Source organism: Peromyscus maniculatus, chromosome 1 (assembly GCF_049852395.1).
Source record: "Peromyscus maniculatus bairdii isolate BWxNUB_F1_BW_parent chromosome 1, HU_Pman_BW_mat_3.1, whole genome shotgun sequence".
NCBI lineage: Eukaryota > Metazoa > Chordata > Mammalia > Rodentia > Cricetidae > Peromyscus > Peromyscus maniculatus.
This window is the reverse complement of record NC_134852.1, coordinates 53,578,837-53,596,758: the sequence shown is the minus strand read 5'-3', so window position 1 is coordinate 53,596,758 and position 17,922 is coordinate 53,578,837. Positions and strand designations below refer to the sequence as shown.

Genomic DNA, 17,922 nt, shown 5'->3' with positions numbered 1-17,922 from the left:
CCCCCCCCCCAATTTAAATGATGCAACACAATGATGCTGGGGTATGGCATAGGCTTTATTTGTCGAGTTCAGCATCACCTGTGCCCAGCTGCCTGGACAGAGCTTATGGCGGGAGTAAGGCACTTGAGGTGGGGAGGCCAGCTGCAGACCTCAGCTAAGCTGGTCCTCATACTGCTTGCGGAAACAGTCCCCAGCAGGGAAGAAATCCCAGCACCTTTCCTGGTACATCTTCCAGACATACGACTCCTGCAGTTGGGGGGACAGGAGTCCTTTGGTCACATCTTCAAATTCAGGGTTTCTCTGAGACGAGTTTATTGAGTACACTCAGCGTGTAACTAGAGTACAGCCTACTCATCCCCCATTAGCATCCCTTACCTGACCGGTGTGCTCTGTCTCATCCTTGTTGATCAAATACATCAGGAAAAACCTAGGGACAGAGGACCACAGGGGAAAGACAACAACCATACTTGCATTGCAGTTTAGTTTTGTTTTCAAGTACTGAGGATGAAACCCAGAACCCAGTACATGCTAGGCAGGTATTTTACCACTGAGCCATACCCCAGCCCCTCACTGGGGGATTCTAGGCAGGTATTTTACCACTGAGCCACACCCCAGCCCCTCACTGGGGGATTCTAGGCAGGGGCTCTACCACTGAGCCACACCCCAGCCCCTCACTGGGGGATCCTAGGCAGGGGATCTACCATTGAGGTAGCCCCTCACTGGGGGCTTTTGCTCTATCACTAAGCCACAGTGATATTTACCTTCTGGTTGACTGAAAACATGGATACCCACACTCCTTTCCATAACTGGCCCAGACTCAGCAGCCCTGCCCTGGCTGTCGACAGCCTCACCCCCACCCTCTGGCTCACCCACCACTTCCCATCCTCACATGTAATTGGCCAGGTTGTGCTCCTCCAGAGTGTGGGTCTCGAACCCATGTGGGGTCGTGTCAAAGTAGTCACTGCCTATTCCGCAGATGAAGCACTTAGTCTGAGGATGAGAGACGTCAGAGTCAGAACCCACGTAACATCCCTGGGACCCCAGAACCTGAGATTCATCCCTGGACCTGACGTACCTCCATGTCTTCCTTCACTTGCTCTTGTTGGTCTCGAAGCTCCCCAAAAGCATCAATAATCAGACCTGGGGTGGCAGGACACAGGTCAGGACCCATGGACACCCAGCACCTCTGGGCCTTGCCTTTCCTCCATGGGTTCCCTAATCTCAGCACACTTCCCAAGCGGAACAGAACCAGGCATTCATTGAGTACTTCCTATGGGGCAGACACTTCAAAGAAACGCAATGCTTAATCTCCATGGCTGTCTTAAACACCTTACCCTTGACTGGCCTGGAGCGTCGACCAGGATGGCCTCAAGTTTACACAGGCCTCCAGCCTCTTACTATGTAGACCAGGTTGGCCTCGGGGTTATGCGGGCCTCCAGCCGCTGCTTCCCAAGTGCTGGGATTATAGTCATGTGCCATTGTGCCTGGTTTTAACACCTCCATTTTTCAGATAGAGAAACCGAGGCTCAGAGAAACCACCTTCCTGAGGTCTCACCGTAGGAAGAGGCTAAGCCAGGGAGGGAGCCAGCCCCCAGATCCTAGGCACTCCTCACACACACACACCCAGCCAGCCGCACTGACCCTGAATGATGGCCAGCAGGATGACAATGACAAAGAAGAAGAAGGTGATGTCGAAGACAACGCGGTAGAGTTCGTACTCGTCACCCGCTGGGTCCTCGATCTCGTCCCCGATGCCTCCACCGGCCCGTACACCCACATACATGTGGAACAGGTAACACTGAGGAGGAGGGAGGGTTCACTCAGACAACAGTCACCATCACCTGCCAGAAGCCTGGACTGGGCAGGCCTGGAGACACAGCCGTGACAGACACAGCCCTGGGCCCTGCCTCTCACAGCCGGGGACGTGTCAGAGCTGTCACCAAAAGGTCCTGGCAGGTGATCGATTTGACAGGATTAGACGCCCCTAGGAGGCCACTTCTGGGCACGTCCATGAGGAAGTTTCTAGACTGAGTTGACTGAGGTGGGAAGACCTAGCCTGAATGTGGACCCAGTGTGTGGTGGGGTCCCAGAATGAACCACAAGGAGAAAGCTTTCCTTCCCTTTGCTTCCTGACTAGGGACTCAGAGTGACCAGCACCTCATGCTCTGGACACCATGACAGGCCGGCTGTATTCTTGAATTAGGGTCCAAAACCATCCCTTAAGTTGTCTTTGTTGGGTATTTGGTCACACTGGACAGAAATGTAACTAATACAAGGGGTTGGAGCTGGGGACTTACCCCAGTTGGTACATCTTGTGCTTGCCTGGCATGCACGCGGCCCTGCGTTTGATCCCCAGCACCACATGAAGCAGAGGTGGTGGCACCTGCTTGTCACCTCCGATGGTGGCAGGAGATTGGAAGTTCAAGGGCATCCTTGGCTACACTGGGGATTGGAATAGGATGGGGTGACAGGGACGGAGGGGTCGGGCTGGCTCGGGGAGGTACACTGTGATCACTGCGATCAGGAGAAAGCTCAGGAGCCCTCCCAGGCTCGGTGAGGACCAGAATGCCTCAGAGTGGCTTCACACAGGAGGGCGAGTGTGCGAGCTGGGAGCTGAAGGAAGTGTCCTGAGAACGGACGATGGCAGAGTATGCCAGGCAGTCCAAAACAATGCACCTCATCACCACTGGGGGCGAAAGAGTAAATCTGGGGGGCTGGGTGTGTAGCAAGGCCCGGATTCCAACCTTATCACACACACACACACACACACACACACACACACACACACACACACACACACCAAAGTCTTTAAATTTTCTTTTGGGATGTAGGAGGCTGGAGCACTGGATCAGAGCACTGAGTGTTCTTCCAAAGGACCCAGGTTCAATTCTCAGACCCCACATGGTGGGTGGGAAACTCAGACACACATGCAGGCAAAACACCATACATAGAAAGAAAGAAAGAAAGAAAGAAAGAAAGAAAGAAAGAAAGAAAGAAAGAAAGAAAGAAAGAAAGAAAGAAAGAAAGAAAGAAAGAAAAAGAAAAAGAAAGAAAGAAAGTGTTTCCTTCTTGTGCTTCCATGAGGAACTGAAATTAGGCTGGTGAGGCTGTAGAAAGGGTCACAATGAACAAGAACAGGGAGGAGATGAGGCAGGGACCAGCCCAAGCGTGGTCAGAGAGGGCTCCCTGTAGGAGGCAGCATTCAATTGGGAAGGTAAGACGTCAGGTGAAGGGGTGTAGACCGTCTGGTACAGGGCAGAGAGAGGTCAATGTGGAGGACCAGAAGTTTCTGGAAGGAAACACATGGTCCTAGAGGAACTGAAAAAGGACCAGGAAGCCAGAAATCGAAAGCAAGAAGGACTGTGGTTAGACTTAGGTAGGACCAGCTCTTCCCTGTTTCTGTAAACCATGGTGACATAATTCAGCGTTCTCTGCGAGGGTGGGGGTGGGAGGCCACCAGAAGGTTCTAAGCAGAGGAAGGGTGGGGATTGTCCCATCTGGCACATGGGACAGATTTCACACTTGCTTTGTTTGTATTCCCAGGAGGTGAGAGGTCCCAGTTGTGTTGACTAAGAGCTAGGCCAGCGACAGTGATGGGGACAAGGCTGTGGGACTGGACTGTGACCCATGAGCAGGGGCCCATGAAGCCAGATCACAAGCCATCTTCCAGCACAAACCCCTGAAATGATTCTCTCAATTGCAACCCTAGCACATCAAAGTCAACATGAGTTATGATCACCATCGCTAGAATAAGAGAAATATGCACTTAAGATTGAACTATGGGAGAAAAGAAAACCTTTAGTTGGGTGATGGTGGCATATGCCTTTAATCCCAGCACTTGGGAGGCAGAGGCAGGTGGATCTCTGTGAGTCTGAGGCCGGCCTGGACTACAAATAGAAACCCTGTCTCGAAATTTAAAAAAAAAAGAAAAGAAAAGAAAAGAAAGGAAGAAAGAAAAGGAAAAGAAAACCTTTGTAGCAGTCTCCCTACTTAGGTGGCTCAGCCTGGCTTTGAACTCATGATCCTCCTGCCCCAGCCCCCACCCTCCTGAGTACTGGGATTGCATCAGCACATTTTTGCTGAACCAAGAGCTTTGTATTCTTCCACTGACTTATACCTCCGACCCCTAAGACCTTCAAGGCTGTTGAGGAACTCTCAATGTAGTCCAGGCTGGCCTTGAACTCACAGATACTCCCTTCCCTCTGCCTCTTGAGTGCTGGGATTAAAGGCTACGGTTTACAGTTTTAACAGCTGAAATTATGTTTGCGGCTGGTCCTGTTCAAAGCGTCTTATCTGCACCAGCTGCCCAGCTGCCGAGCCCTCCCCACACCCGCGACACAGACGCTGTTATTTAACCCCTTCTAGACAGGCTGCGGAAGCTTGGTGTTCTGGCTCGTCTTGAGTCAACTGACACAAGCTAGAGTCATCTGAAAGAAGGGAACCTCATTTGAGAAAATGCTTCCATTAGACCTGCATGTAGGGATTTTCCTAATCAGTGACTGATGGGGGAGGGCCCAGCCCACTGCGGGTGGTGCCATCCCTGGGCTGGTGGTCCTGGGTTCTGTAAGAAAGCAGGCTGAGCAAGCCATGGGGAGCAAGCCAGTAAGCAGCTCCCCTCCATGGCCTCTGCATCGGCTCCCGCCTCCGGGTTCCTGTCCTGTTTGAGTTCCTGTCCTCACTGCTTTTAATGATGAACTGTTATATGGAACTGTGAGTGAAATAAACCCTTTCTCCTCCCGGAGTTGCTTTTGGTCACTGTGTTTTATCACAGCCACAGCGACCCTAACTAAGACACCTAGTGACTTACGAACCACGGCGGGAAAGGGGCTCACCGTCATCATGTCGTCACATTTCATGTCGGGCTCGTCCTCGTCTTCGCTCTTGTTGTAGAACTTGCGGAAGAAGTTGAAGGCCACCACCGTGTACAGGTAGACCACAACGGCCAGGAGCCCCACGGTCATCACCAGCTGGGGACGGGCAGGCACGGGTCAGTTTTTGGCTCCTTCTACACAGGAACCTCAACTCTCCGACCCTCCGGATTCTGAAGCCTCTTCTGCGCCCCAGCTTGCTTGGCTCTCCCTCTCCTAGAGCGCCCTATCCTAGGCCTGGTATGGTGGCCTGCGCCTTTAATCTCAGCCCGCAGGAGGCAGCGGCAGGCCTATTTCTGTGAATTCGAGGCTAGCCTGGTCTACAGAGTGAGTTCCAGGACAGTCAGAGCAACACAGGTAAACCCATCTCAAATAACTGCCCAATAAAGCACAAAAACAAACCAAAGAATGCCCTAACCCCCGGCTCAGACCCTTCCTGATTGCCATGCCCTTTGCCCCGCCCCTCAAAAATGTCCCCCTCGAAGACGGCCCCGCCCTCCGCCCTCGCCTCCCCCTCCCACCCAGTAACTCTTGGTCACCACCCCTCCCCCTCTGCCACGCCCAGATTTCCACGCAGGTCCCTGCCAGGTCCCCTCCACACCTGCTTCCCGTTGTGAGTGACAGACGAGAGGATGGTGCGCAGCGTCTTGACCCCCATGGCGATGTCCAGGAGGTGGGCAGCGAAGAAGAAGTTATTGTAGTGTCCCAGGAGGGACATCACCATGTACCAGCCCAGATACAGGAAAGACTGAGTACAAAAGAGTCGGGGTCAGGACACATGGAAGGGTGTCCCAGAGCAAGGATAGATGCCATCCCTGCCTCCTCGGGGAGTTCGAGTTCGCTCCAGAGCGCTAGGGAGCCAGGGAGCGGGTGGGAGATCAGTTACAGAAGGACCCTCCAACGGATGTCCCGGGGTCAGGGAACCTCGGGGTGAAAAGGCACCCTAGGATCAAGGGTATACAGGGGCTTAGGAATTTTTCTGGAATCAGGGAGACCTGGGCATGGATCTTACAACCCTCTCCAAATCCTCCAAACAACGGGAACAATGCTATTCTAGGAGCTTTGCATGGGCTGTCCCCTCATCCAGACATCTTTCTGCTGCATCCCCTCTCCACCCACAGCCCCTCTCACGTTGTCTGTGAAGATGACTCCAAACTTCCAGATCTGGTACTTGACATCGATGGACATGATCCTGAGGGAACAGGGAAGGGAGCCAGGTGCCTGGGCGTCAGACACCAGCCCTGTCCCCTGTCCCCTGTCCCGCCCTGGCTGAGGTGTCCTTCTCACCATGTGAGCAGCCCTGGCGGAGGGTCAGGTTTGCGCTCATTGTGGACGGTGATCTCCAGAGAGGCCAGATCCATGCCCAGCAGCTCCGCAATGCGTTCGCGCCCGAAGATGTCCCCGTGTTTGTCCAAAACCTGCAGGAGAAAGCGGCAGCCTGTGAAGACAAGCTGGAGCTGGAAAGGCACTTGCCTGTGTAGGGTTCTAGCACACTCAACTCTGCATGAGAAGCAGGGGCAGCTTTTCCCCCCCCCTGGGAAGAAGGGTCTGGTTTCTGCAGGTCACCAGGAGGCGAGTCCACACCTGGCAGTGGCAGTAGGCAAAGTAAGGGGCAAGCTTATTGTCTGGGGAGTCAGGCTGTATAGCTGGGACCCCGGCCTCCTCAGCTGCTTGTTGATAGAATGCCCTGTTCACTCACCAGCCACACCAGCAGCCTCATCTTTCTCACATTCTTACCCCAGGCACTTTGCATGGGCTGTTCCCTCACCTAGACACATTTCTACCTGGCTCACTCCACCTCCTAATGCACTCAGAGGGTCACTCCAGACCTCTAGTAAAACAGCAACCTTCCCTGGCCAGCACACACTCCTGTGCTTCTTAGATGATTTAGTTTATATATATTTGTTGTTGTTGTTTTGAGATAGGGTCTCACCATGCAGCCCTGGATGGCCTGGAACTCACTGTAGACCAGGCTGGCCTTGAACTCACAGAGCCTCTGCCTCCCAAGTGCTGGGATAAAAGGTACAGCGTCACCGAGCTATTTAGTTTTTAGTTTTTTTTTTTTTTTTTTTAAGTTTTTCGAGACAGGGTTTCTCTGTGTAGCTTTGCGCCTTTTTTTGGAACTCACTTGGTAGTCCAGGCTGGCCTCGAACTCACAGAGATCCGCCTGGCTCTGCCTCCTGAGTGCTGGGATTAAAGGCGTGCGCCACCGCCGCCCGGCATTTTTTTAAGTTTTATGTACGTGTGTTACCATGTGTGTGCAGTGCTCACAGGGACTGTAAGAGGGCATCTCATGCACTGGAGCCACCATGCTGAGAACTGAACCCAGGTCCCCTGCAAGAGCAGCCAGACTTACCCATTAAGTCACTACAGCAGCCTCTTTTATCTTTCAAATATTTATTGCCAAGTGCTCATTTGGATTTACTTCTTTCAAGATTTATTGTTGATTTAGCTGTATGTGGGTTTGTCTATGTGAGTGTATGCCACATATGTGTGGGTGCACATGAAATCTAGAAGAGGGTATCAGATCCCCTGGAGCTGGAATTACAGGAAGTCATAAGCTGCAGATGTGGGTGCTGGTAACTGAACTTGTGTTCATTAAAAGAGCAGCAAGAGTTTTTAACTACTAAGCCATCTCTTCAGCCCATCCATCCACCATCTATCCATCCATCCACCATCCATCCCTCCATCCACCATCTATCCATCCATCTACCATCCATCCATCCATCCATCCATCCATCCATCCATCCATCCATGTAGCTGCTGGTTTTGGGGAGTTTTTGGAGACAAGATCTCATATAGCATAAGTTAGCCCTGAACTGATGACTTTGAATTTATGATTCTTCTGCCTCCACCTCCTGAGTACAGGCATGTACCACCTTAATTTTATACAGTGCTGGGGATTGAACCCAGGGCTTCCTGAGTGCTTGACAAGCACTTTACCAACTGAGCTAAATCCTCAGGCCCCCAGTGACATGATTCCTAACTGTGCTTACCACATCGTTGCTCATCTCCTCTCTCATACACCTACAGACTCAGTCCTCACCCTGTGCCCTTTAGACGCAGCTTCTCTTTTGAGAAGGAACTGTGATCACCACGCCCATGTTCCCCAGGGGAAACGTTTCAGAGTGGCACAGCCCCTTGTGAGAGGCCCATACAAAACAAGTACTTGAGGAGGCTGGGGGTGGTCTGCTGGTAGCAAGGGACCTCGCCCAGGCGCCCTCTCTTTCCCCACTGTCCTCTCACCTTCCGCTTGACAAATTTGTCCCAGTAGTTGCTGGGGAAAGACCTATCAAGAGAGAAGTGTGGAGAAGATTGAGTGAGCTTGACCCCCAGAGGTTCATATGTTTGCATGCTCGGGCCCCATGATGAGCTGTCGAGGAAGGATTAGGAGGTGTGGTCTTATTGGAGGAGGTGTGTCACTTTAAGGTTTCCAAAATCCACACCAGGCCCATCCCAGTCCCTCCACCCCAGGCTTGTCCCCCCCCCCCTCTGCTCCCTGCAGATCAGGACGTAGCTCTCAGCTACTTCTCCAGCCTGACTGCCATCCTTCTCTCCACCATGATAACAGACTAAGCCTCTGAAACTGTAAGCAAGCCTCCAATTAAATGCTTTCTTTTATAAGAGCTGCCTTGGTCATGGTGTCTCTTCACAGCAGCAGAACACTAAGACATGTGGGAAGGGTCAGGAGGCACTTGCCAGGCCAGGGGACAGTGAAATGAGATGGGGCTGGCTTTAAACTCCTGGGCTCAAATTATCCTCCTGCCTCCAGCTCTCAGGTGCTGAGATACCAGTGTGAGCAATTCCAGCTGGCTCTCGACTCTAACATGTTATCATTACTATTTTGTGTGGAGGGTGTTTTGCTTTCATGTGTGCTGGGGGCCAGAGTGGAGGTCAGATCTTTTGCAACTGGAGTTACAGGATGGTTGTGAGCCACTGTGTAGGTGCTGAGTGTCAAACCCGGGTCCTCTGGAAGAGCACCCAGTGCTCTGAACTGCTGAGCCATCTCTCCAGCCCTCCCCACCTTACTTTTTTGAGACAGGGTCTCTCACTGAACCCCGAGGTCAGTGAGCCCGGTCGATCCTTCTGCCTTTGCCCCTAACTCTGGGGTTCCAGGCACTGGGCAGCCACACCCAGGTTTTTATGCCGCAGCTGGAGGATCTGAGCTCAGGTCCTCAGGGTGAGCACAAGGTCCTTTACCCACTGACCGCCACTCCAGTCCCACACCCACAGGAACTTCAGTGTGTCCACTGGATGGGGAGAACGGTCAGGCTTCGGGAGGACAAGCTGGGCCGGGGGGCTGGGGCCTTGCTCTCTGGAGGACCAGGCCTAGACAGCTCCCCCTTCCCCCCTGAGGTGGGGCTGGGCACTCACGGTGTGTTGAGCACCAGGCGGTCCCACTGCCCCTTCACGTCATCGTCCTCAGGCTGCTCCGTAATGTAGAGGCCATCAAACTCCAGCTTCCGGGCCAGCTCCTTCTCCCGCTTAAAGATCACTAGGGGCACCTAGGCATGGAGGGAGGCAGAGGTGAGGGTTGGCATTAGGTACGCAAGGAGACCATGGTCTCTGCAGAAGCCACAGCACCCTCCTGGAGCCTGTGAGTGACACCAAAGGAGCTTTCAGGGTAGAAAGATGGAGGTTAAGGGTGGGTGGGGAGGTGCAGGCAGAGGGGGCAGGTGGGTGGGGAGGTGCAGGCAGAGGGGGCAGGTGGGTGGGGAGGTGCAGGCAGAGGGGCAGGTGGGGAGGAGGTGCAGGCAGAGGGGCAGGTGGGGGGGAGGTGCAGGCAGAGGGGCAGGTGGGTGGGGAGGTGCAGGCAGAGGGGGCAGGTGGGTGGGGAGGTGCAGGCAGAGGGGGCAGGTGGGTGGGGAGGTGCAAGCAGAGGGGGCAGGAGGGTGGGGAGGTGCAGGTAGAGGGGCAGGTGGTGGGGAGGTGCAGGCAAATGTGAGTGACGTTATAAAGGAAAGGGGGCGCTGGGGGCACCCCAGTTGTCCGCTGAAGGCTGGGGCTCCGGAGGAGAGCTGTTAACTCAGGCTGTAAGGTGAATGAAGCAGGGGCCCGTGGAAGGCTGCGGGAGGAGGGGCCAGCAGAAGGCAGAGCATGCACAAAAACTCTGAACCAAAGAGCTCTGTTCATTCAGCAAAACTGACAAGATTTACAAACTTCCTGACACGCGGAACCCACGAGACGTGGCTTGAGACATGTCTTGGGGGGCATGACAAACCTTGGGCGTATCTGACATGAGAATCCACTCTCTAGTCACATCTGAGACCAGAGACACCCTAGGTGACAGATTGGTCTATCTGTCTGCCCTCCGTCCCTCCGTCCCTCCCTTCCTTCCTTCTTTCCTTCCTTTCATTTGGACCAGGCTGGCCTGGAACTTACAGAGATCTGACTGGCTCAGCCTCTTGAGTGCTGCTGGGACTAAAGGTGTGTGCCAGGCCTTGTCTTCTTTGTTTTATTTTTTAAAATATAACCCATGAGTCCGATTAGTGTTTTCCATATACTCGTGGGTGTGGGCCCCTCCACAGGAGCATGGGCAACCTACCCCGGCCCACACTCCTGAAGAAAATGGTCTCTTCCCTCCCTAGCAATCATCAGATGTCAAAAGCTACTTGGCTAGGGGAGAGGGCTTGTGTGCCCATACCCCGCTTATTTTAGAGACAGGATCTCCCTATGCAGCTCAGGCTGGCCCAGAATTTGATATCATCCTGCCTCCCTGGTATTATAAGCATGCACTGGTCTGGGCCTGACTTCACAGAAATCTTTCAAATGTGTATATACGCATCTGTGTGGGTGCATGCTATTATGTGTATGTACGCATCTGTGTGGGTGCATGCTATTATGTGTATGTACGCATCTGTGTGGGTGCATGCTATTATGTGTATGTAGATGACCACAGAGGTCAGTACATCAGATCTCCTGCAGCTGGAGTCACAGCCATTTGCGAGCCACTCTCCATGGGTGCTGGGAACCAAACCCTGGCCCTCTGCAAGAGCAGCATGTGCTCTTAACAGTTGAGCTGTCTGTCTGTCTCCCCTCTTCACAGAGATCTTAATTCAAATGATTGACAGGCAGGAAATAATACTCCCCGTGATAAATTTGCCCCTCGATGGGGAAAGGAACACAGGCACATATGCATGGCACAGATAATCCAGGGCGGAGCATGCCAGCTGTGGTCTGCATTAGCTCCCATTTCCAAGCATCCTTGCTGCAGACCCCAGTCTTGTATTGGCTGGCTGTCTTTACCCATTGTAAAGCCTCTGGAACCGACCACTGTCCTAGGTCCCCTCTCCGAAAGCACTCTAGCATCCTCCATAGTCCCTGCCCGGACCACAGTCCCAGGGCCCGTCTCACCTTGAGACAGTTGTAGCCGATGATGCAGAGAAAGGCCACCAGAGTATGCAGCAGGCTCAAGCACCGCAGGGCGGGCTCCATGTAACCCGTGCTCTCCTCCAGGAAGTAGTACACCATGTTCTCATCTTCGTCACCTTCCACCTCCTCGCTGGCCCCGGAGCCCCAGCCGGAGCCACCACCAGACCCTGCCCCTGACATGTCCCCGGCTCCGGAGCCTTCTACGTCATCCTCCCCTGGTGGAGAGTCTGAGACCTGAAGTGGGGTCAAAGGTAGATCAGAGGGGACCCTGGTGGCACCTGGCCTGTTATGCCCAAACTCACAACCCTTATCATTTGTATGATATTTTGTTTTGTTTCCTCTCCCTCCCTGATTCTTTCTTTTGAGACAGGATCTCACTGTGTAGCCCTGGCTAGCCTGGAAGTCACTATGTAGACCAGGCTAGCTTCAAACTCAGAGCGATTCACCTGCCTCTGCTTCTTCAGTGCTGGGATTAAAGACGTGCACCACACTCCCATCAACACTTTCTTTTTTGACATAGTACCTTGATAGCATAAGCTTGCCTGGGATTTTCTATGTAGCCCAGGATGGCCTCAAACTAGTGATCATCTGTGTCAGCTTCCCAAGTACTGAGATTATGGATATGTGCCATCACACTAGGCCTACTATAGAACTCTCTAGATGCAGAGACTGCTGTACTTTACATTTATTTGAGTCTGGGTCTCATGTACCCCCAGACTGCCCTCACACTCTCTCTCTGTATAGCCAAGAATGACCTTGAACTCTTGATCCTCCTGTATTGGTCTCCTTTTTTTGAGATAAAGTCTCACTATGCAGGCCTGGTTGGCCTAGAACTTACAGAAACCCAGCTGCCTCTGCTTTCCAAGCATTGGAATTAAAGGCCTGCACCACCAAGCCTGACCCTGGTTCCCTTTTAAGTTTCACAAGTCTCAGGTATAAATGTGGTTTCAACCCCATTTTGAGGATGAGGAGACTGAGGCATGGAGAAGTTCAGCATTTTCTCACCATCACCCGTCTCTAGCACACCTGTGTGTTGTCATGTAGTCCCCTGGCAAGGACACGAAGCCCCCTCTAGCATCAGGAGGCCTGGTTCCTAGCCCCCCCCCCTCTGTTCTGTCAGCTGTCCACTTTCTTCTCCACACACACAGCTCTCCTTAGCTGGCCTGAAAGGGAAGCAGCCTCGACGGGCCTATGGGTGCCGCAGAGGGGACCCTCACACCTGGTACTGCCTGGCAGGTGCCCAAGCTGGCTGGGAGAGCAGCTCTGTGTCTTGTACAGCTTCCTGAGTGCATGCAGACATCTGTCCCATATGGGCCCAGCCACCCCTACCCACAGGGTGCCAAGCCCAGGCTGTCCAGTCGGAACGCCCCTAGGAAGGCTCAGTCTGGAATCTCATCCCTTCCTTCAAGGTATGTTGAGCCTCCCACCTCGCAGCTGGGTGAGGATCTATTGGACCCTCCCCCGGGCCTGTGGCCACAGGACAGATACCTTATAAAACAGCAAGATGAAGTTGATGGCAAATGCCAAGAAGAGGGCCAGGAACCGCAGCGTGTAGAAGTTCCTCGACAAGTAGTTCTAGAAAGAGAGAGAGGAAGAGAGTTCACAGTGCGGCCTCATCCCTGACCACATCTCACTGGTCACCCACGGCCAGAGAGCCGGAGCCTGACATTGCTGCTCCCACAGCCTCCTTCTCACGGAGTGCTCGCTGGGCACCAGGGCTTTGGCCGAGAGCGCTCCATGCAAGCCCTTGTTTGTCTCTCCCCAGAGCTTTACGGATGTGCCATTGCTGTGCCGGCCTTTACAAAGGGAGAGACTGAGGGCGGGGAGGTGCTGTCTTTCCTAAGGTCAGATACCCAAGGAGCTGCAAACCTATCATCTGGGAGAAGGAACTTAGAGCTCCCATGAGCAAGCTCTCTGCCACTGAGCCACATCCCGGCCCCAGGTACACTGGAGTCCATATCCCCGCCCCACTGCTTCACCGTCTGCATGACTGGAAACAGAAGGTGGCTTCTGCATCGCGCCATCTTTCTCTCTCCCCACTTCTCCTCTCCCTCCTCATCTCACAATCTTCACGGAACCACCTTCCACTCAGCATCTCAGCATGTTTGCCCCGCCCCCAACTCAAGTCAGGACTGGCTTGGGGGGGGGGGGACACGGACGGATTGACACTGGGAGGGGCAGCATCCTGTCTCCCAGACACCTCCCTCCTTCTGAGACGGTGAGATGGGTCTTGCCCAGGACCTCTGGGGGTCCAGACCCCCCAGCTGTGCCAGGGGACAGCTCTGCCCTCTCTGAGATGAGCTTGGAGGGATGGGGGTCCCCCCAAGAAGAGAAAGCTTTAGTGTACCCCTGCTGGTCCTCACCAAGAATTTCACCCTCTGTACTTCCAGTTCCCCCCAGAATTCCTCCAGGCCTGCACCTCCGGCTTCCTCCTTCTTTGGAGGGGGTGGAGGGGGTGTCTTCTTGGGGGGTTCTGGAGGAGGCTCGGGGACTTCTTCCTTCTCTCCATTCTCAGTGCTGTGGGACACAGAAAGGGATCGGTGGGTACTTGGGCAATTCACTCATTCAAAGTCATTCATTTGGGGGCCATTCCATGCCAGGCCAGGTAGAATGGTGCTGGGGACTCAATGATGAGACAACATAGGCCCTACCCTCATAATCTCCAGTAAAACGGAGCTGAGTAGTGGGGTGGGGCGGGGCTCGATGTAGAGCACTTGCCTAGTGTACGCAAAGGCCCTGGGTTCTGTCCCTAGCATGGGAAAAGAAAGCAAATCCAACCAAAGCAACCAAAACTACTGGTTAACAGTAGTGGAGATTAGAGCTGGGCCTGAGCATGCTGGGTAAGTGCTCTGCCTGAGATGCATCTGTTTTTATTTGTTATTTTGAGACAACGGTCTCAATAAGTTGCTTAGGATGGTCTTGAACTTGCTGTGGCCCAGGCAGGCCTTCAACTTTTGACTCTTCTGCCTCGATTAGATGGGATAAAAATACTCCATCAAAATAACTTCACATGTGGAGCATGGCGGCGTGTGTGTGTGTGTGTGTGTGTGTGTGTGTGTGTGTGTGTTCCAGACAGAAGGAGCCATGAGCACAAAGATATAGAGCCGAAAGAGCATCCTATCTCTGTTGGCTTTCTTGAAGTCTCCCTTCTGCCCCAGATATGGATGGAGTGATGCTGAGGGCAGAGGGTGACCAGTACAGTTTCGGCCTTGACTTCAGAAGGCTCTCAGACCAGAAGGACTGAGGCAAGAGTCTGGCTCCTTCCACTTGGAGACACTCACTCAGCTTTCTCCGGTTCTGGCTCCGGCTCTGGTTCTGGAGGAGGCTCCTCTTCTTCTCCATCCACCTGTGGACAGGGCACAGGTCTGAGCCTGCTTGGTCCTCACCAGCCTCTTTCTAGTCTGTTACTCTCTGGTCTCACTTCTTTCTCCCTAAGCAATCAAAGTGTTAACCTTGCTCCCCTCCTCCAAGGAAGCGGGAGTATGAGTCTCATTGTTAAGAGGGGAAATCGAGGCTCTGGGAGATAAAATGCCTGGCTCACAATCCTGTGTAGAATCGGTCTGAAGTCAAAGAGCCTTTTGTCTGTTTGTGGTGGGTTCTTGCTATGTAGCTGGTAGTGGACTCCTGGTCCTTCTTCCTCAGCCTCCCCAGTGTTAGAATCACAGGCGGTCAGCATGCTTGCCCAAAGGATGCTCTTGTCCCTCACGGCTTCTCATCACCTTGACAACCACAGGCAGCTGTCATAGCACCAAGGTGTGAGGATGTTGGGGGAACCTTTCTCTGACAGACTAACTCCCTACAGCCCTGAGTTTCTCTGAGGGTCATTCCTGGCGTCGTTGGCACTATCTCCGTGGGTCTTTTTTGTCTGGTCCTCCCTCCCCGGTTCCTCTAATCTGGTCTCTAGGTCTTTGGTTCTCTCTAGCCCACAGTATATGTTTCTCTCCCCAACATTTTGACCTTCTCCTCTTTCGGTTCTGCTTTCTCTGAGAGTTTCTGTCAGGCTGACCCTCTGTCTCCATGCCCTGGAGCCTCGCAGGCCTCTCTCACCCCCAGCTTCCTCTTGAGGATGGGCGAGCCCTCTGGCGTGGGAGGCTCCACAGGCGTTGTGTCACCCATGTCCCCGAGACCACCAGTGCCTTCTGGCCGGAAGGGGCTCCCATCGGCCACAGCTACCGCCCCGTCGGCGCCTCCCGTGCCAGCCTGGTCCGCTGCCGCCTCTTCGTCTCCCGCGCCTTCGGCGGCATCGCCTTCGCCCTCGCCCTCGCCCTCTCCCTCGGCATCGCTGCCAGGGCCGCTCGGCTGCTGGCCGTGCACCTCGTCGCCCGTGGGGTCCGGCATGCCGGCCAGGAGCTCGGTCACCGTCACCTTCTTGGCGCTGTCTACCAGCCCGCCGCCGAACAGCGAGCCCCAGAGAAGCCTCAGCGCCCCCGCCGCCGCGCCCGCGCCCGCGCCCCCCGCGCGCGCCACCAGCGCCCAGAGCAGCGCGGCCACCGCCGTGGCCGCCTCCCGCGCCGTCAGTCTCCGCAGCCTCCGCACGCGCCGCCGCAGGCTACGGTAGCTCAGGCCCCGCAGCGTCCGGCTCCCCGCCGCCGCCAGCCAAGCCCACACGCCCGCCGCCGCCGCCACCCCGGTGCCGTCGGGGCCCGCCGCGCCCTCCTCGGCCTCCTCCGCGCCCTCGTCCTCGTCCTGCTCCGGCTCGCCCTCTGGCTCCGAGATCTGAGCCGCGATCTGCATCTCGAAGATCGTGTCCTCGCAGAAGCTGACAAACAGCTCCATCTTCTCCGACTCGCCGCCCTCGTTCACCACGTCGAAGATGAACTGGCGCTTGGACTCCTTCACCTGTGGAGAAGGGGAGCGGATGGCGGGGTTCACTGTTGCAGGTGCCCTTTGAGACCCGGCCTCGTGTAGCCCAGGCTGGTCTCCAACTACCTATGAGGTTGAGGATGGCCTTGAACTCCTGATACTCCTGCTGGGATTAGAGTTCCACAAATTCCTTTATTATTGTCGTTGTAAATTATGTGTAGGATTGGAGATACGGCCCCGCAGCTAAGCACACTGGCTATTCTTCCAGAGGACCCCGGGTTTGGCTCTCAGCATCCACAGGGCAGCTCACAACCATCTGTAACTCCAGGTCAGGGGTTTCAATGCCCTCAGGAACACACATGCAGGTGGTGGATGCAAGCAAAACACTCACACATAAAACAATCTTTAAAAACAATAAAATTATGTGTGTCTGAGTGTATGTGAGTGTAGGGGACCTAGGATTCAGGGAGAAGGCATATGATCCCTAGACCTAGAGCCACCCAACACGGGTGCTGGAAGCCAAACCTGGATCCTCTGCAAGAGCAATAAGCATTCATAACTGCTATTATTATTACTATTATTATTTTTATCATCATCATCATTATTTTGGAGACAGGATCTTACTATATGTTGTCCTGGAACTCACTATATAGACCAGGTTGTCCTCCAGCTCATAGAGACTGACCTACCTTTGTCTCCCAAATGCTAGGATTAAAGGATTTAAGGAGTCATGGTCATGTTATGCTGCCTGGGCTGGCCTCAAACAGTCTTCTCCACTCAGCCTCCGGAGTGCCAGCCTGGGTCTACAGGGGCACACTGCTGAACACAGCCTACACGTTATTAACAGCAGCATTGCAGAACACGGTCCTGCATGCTTCTCATCCCAGCCCATGGGAGGTAAGGCAGGATCATTCAAGTTCTAGGCTGCCCTGGGCTGCAGTCTCCCCACCCCCGTGTGTGTGTGTGTGTGTGTGTGTGTGTGTGTGTGTGTGTGTGTGATTTGTAGGTAAGCATGTTACCTTAATAAAGCCAGGCAGTTAACCAAGAATTTACATAGGCCTAGATAGGAACAGATCATAAATAAAATGTAGAGTTTGAGCTCTTAACAAGCTCAAAAATCTAGCTAGCCCCAGAATCTAGCTTTTGCTTATTTTGTTGTTTTTGTTTTGAGACAGTCTCCATATTTAGCACGTGCTTACTTTGTGCATGTGATCCTCCTGCCTCAGCCTTTCACATGCTAGAATTACACACATGTACTTGTACATGCCCAGCCTATACCTTTTAGCTGTTTTGTTTGTTTTGAGACAGGGTCTCATGTATCCCAGGCTAATCTCAAATGCTGTGGGTCACTAAGGATGACCTTGAACTCCTCCGGATCCCTTCACTCCCCAAGTGCTGGGATCACAGGCATGCACCGCCATGCCAGGCTGGCAGGGGTTCAAATCCTAATTCTACTATTGAAAAGCTGAGTGACTGTTTTACTTAACTCCATGGGCCTCAGTTTCCCCCTCCATAAATGGGGCCCAATGGAAGGACCGGTTACAGGATGGCTGTGAAGATTTAATGAGTTGGCTGGTGTTGAGTGGTCAGATAGTGCCCGCCTGGCATCTGACCAGTGCGTAGTGTTCACTGCCCCGTGAGGCCCACATGAACATGCATGGATTCCCGGGGAGCACGGGAGGCTGGTGTGCAGGAGGAGAGGGTGACACAGGAAGAGACAGTACGCACTAGGGAACAGGTGAAGAGCACAGCGGGGGGAGGACATGGTGAGTGGGGGCTCCCTGCAGACACATGCGAACAGATATTCTGGGTGCAAGGACGTGTGCCTGATGGGATGTGAATATGTGATGCATGATCGTGAGGGTTTTTGTGGAGAGCC

The 17,922-nt window shown here is 53.8% G+C and overlaps 1 protein-coding gene across 4 annotated transcripts in view; it reads right to left on the bottom strand.

Annotated features, from left to right (window-relative positions):
* Positions 1-37: 37 nt before the first annotated feature.
* Positions 38-17,922, bottom strand: part of Ryr1 (ryanodine receptor 1) — a 126,039-nt gene continuing 108,154 nt past the window's right edge. For all 4 annotated transcript variants that reach the window (XM_076542452.1, XM_076542458.1, XM_076542455.1 and 1 more), the window contains 16 exons: positions 15,288-16,079; positions 14,522-14,586; positions 13,604-13,757; positions 12,729-12,815; positions 11,223-11,474; positions 9,243-9,373; positions 8,115-8,157; positions 6,156-6,286; positions 6,000-6,060; positions 5,470-5,616; positions 4,833-4,967; positions 1,642-1,798; positions 1,076-1,140; positions 890-990; positions 376-427; positions 38-246 (listed from right to left, as the gene is read on the bottom strand). In XM_076542452.1, the coding sequence (XP_076398567.1) occupies positions 151-246; positions 376-427; positions 890-990; positions 1,076-1,140; positions 1,642-1,798; positions 4,833-4,967; positions 5,470-5,616; positions 6,000-6,060; positions 6,156-6,286; positions 8,115-8,157; positions 9,243-9,373; positions 11,223-11,474; positions 12,729-12,815; positions 13,604-13,757; positions 14,522-14,586; positions 15,288-16,079 (2,469 nt within the window). In that variant the 3' untranslated portion in view covers positions 38-150. The remainder of the gene's footprint in view (positions 247-375; positions 428-889; positions 991-1,075; positions 1,141-1,641; positions 1,799-4,832; positions 4,968-5,469; positions 5,617-5,999; positions 6,061-6,155; positions 6,287-8,114; positions 8,158-9,242; positions 9,374-11,222; positions 11,475-12,728; positions 12,816-13,603; positions 13,758-14,521; positions 14,587-15,287; positions 16,080-17,922) is intronic.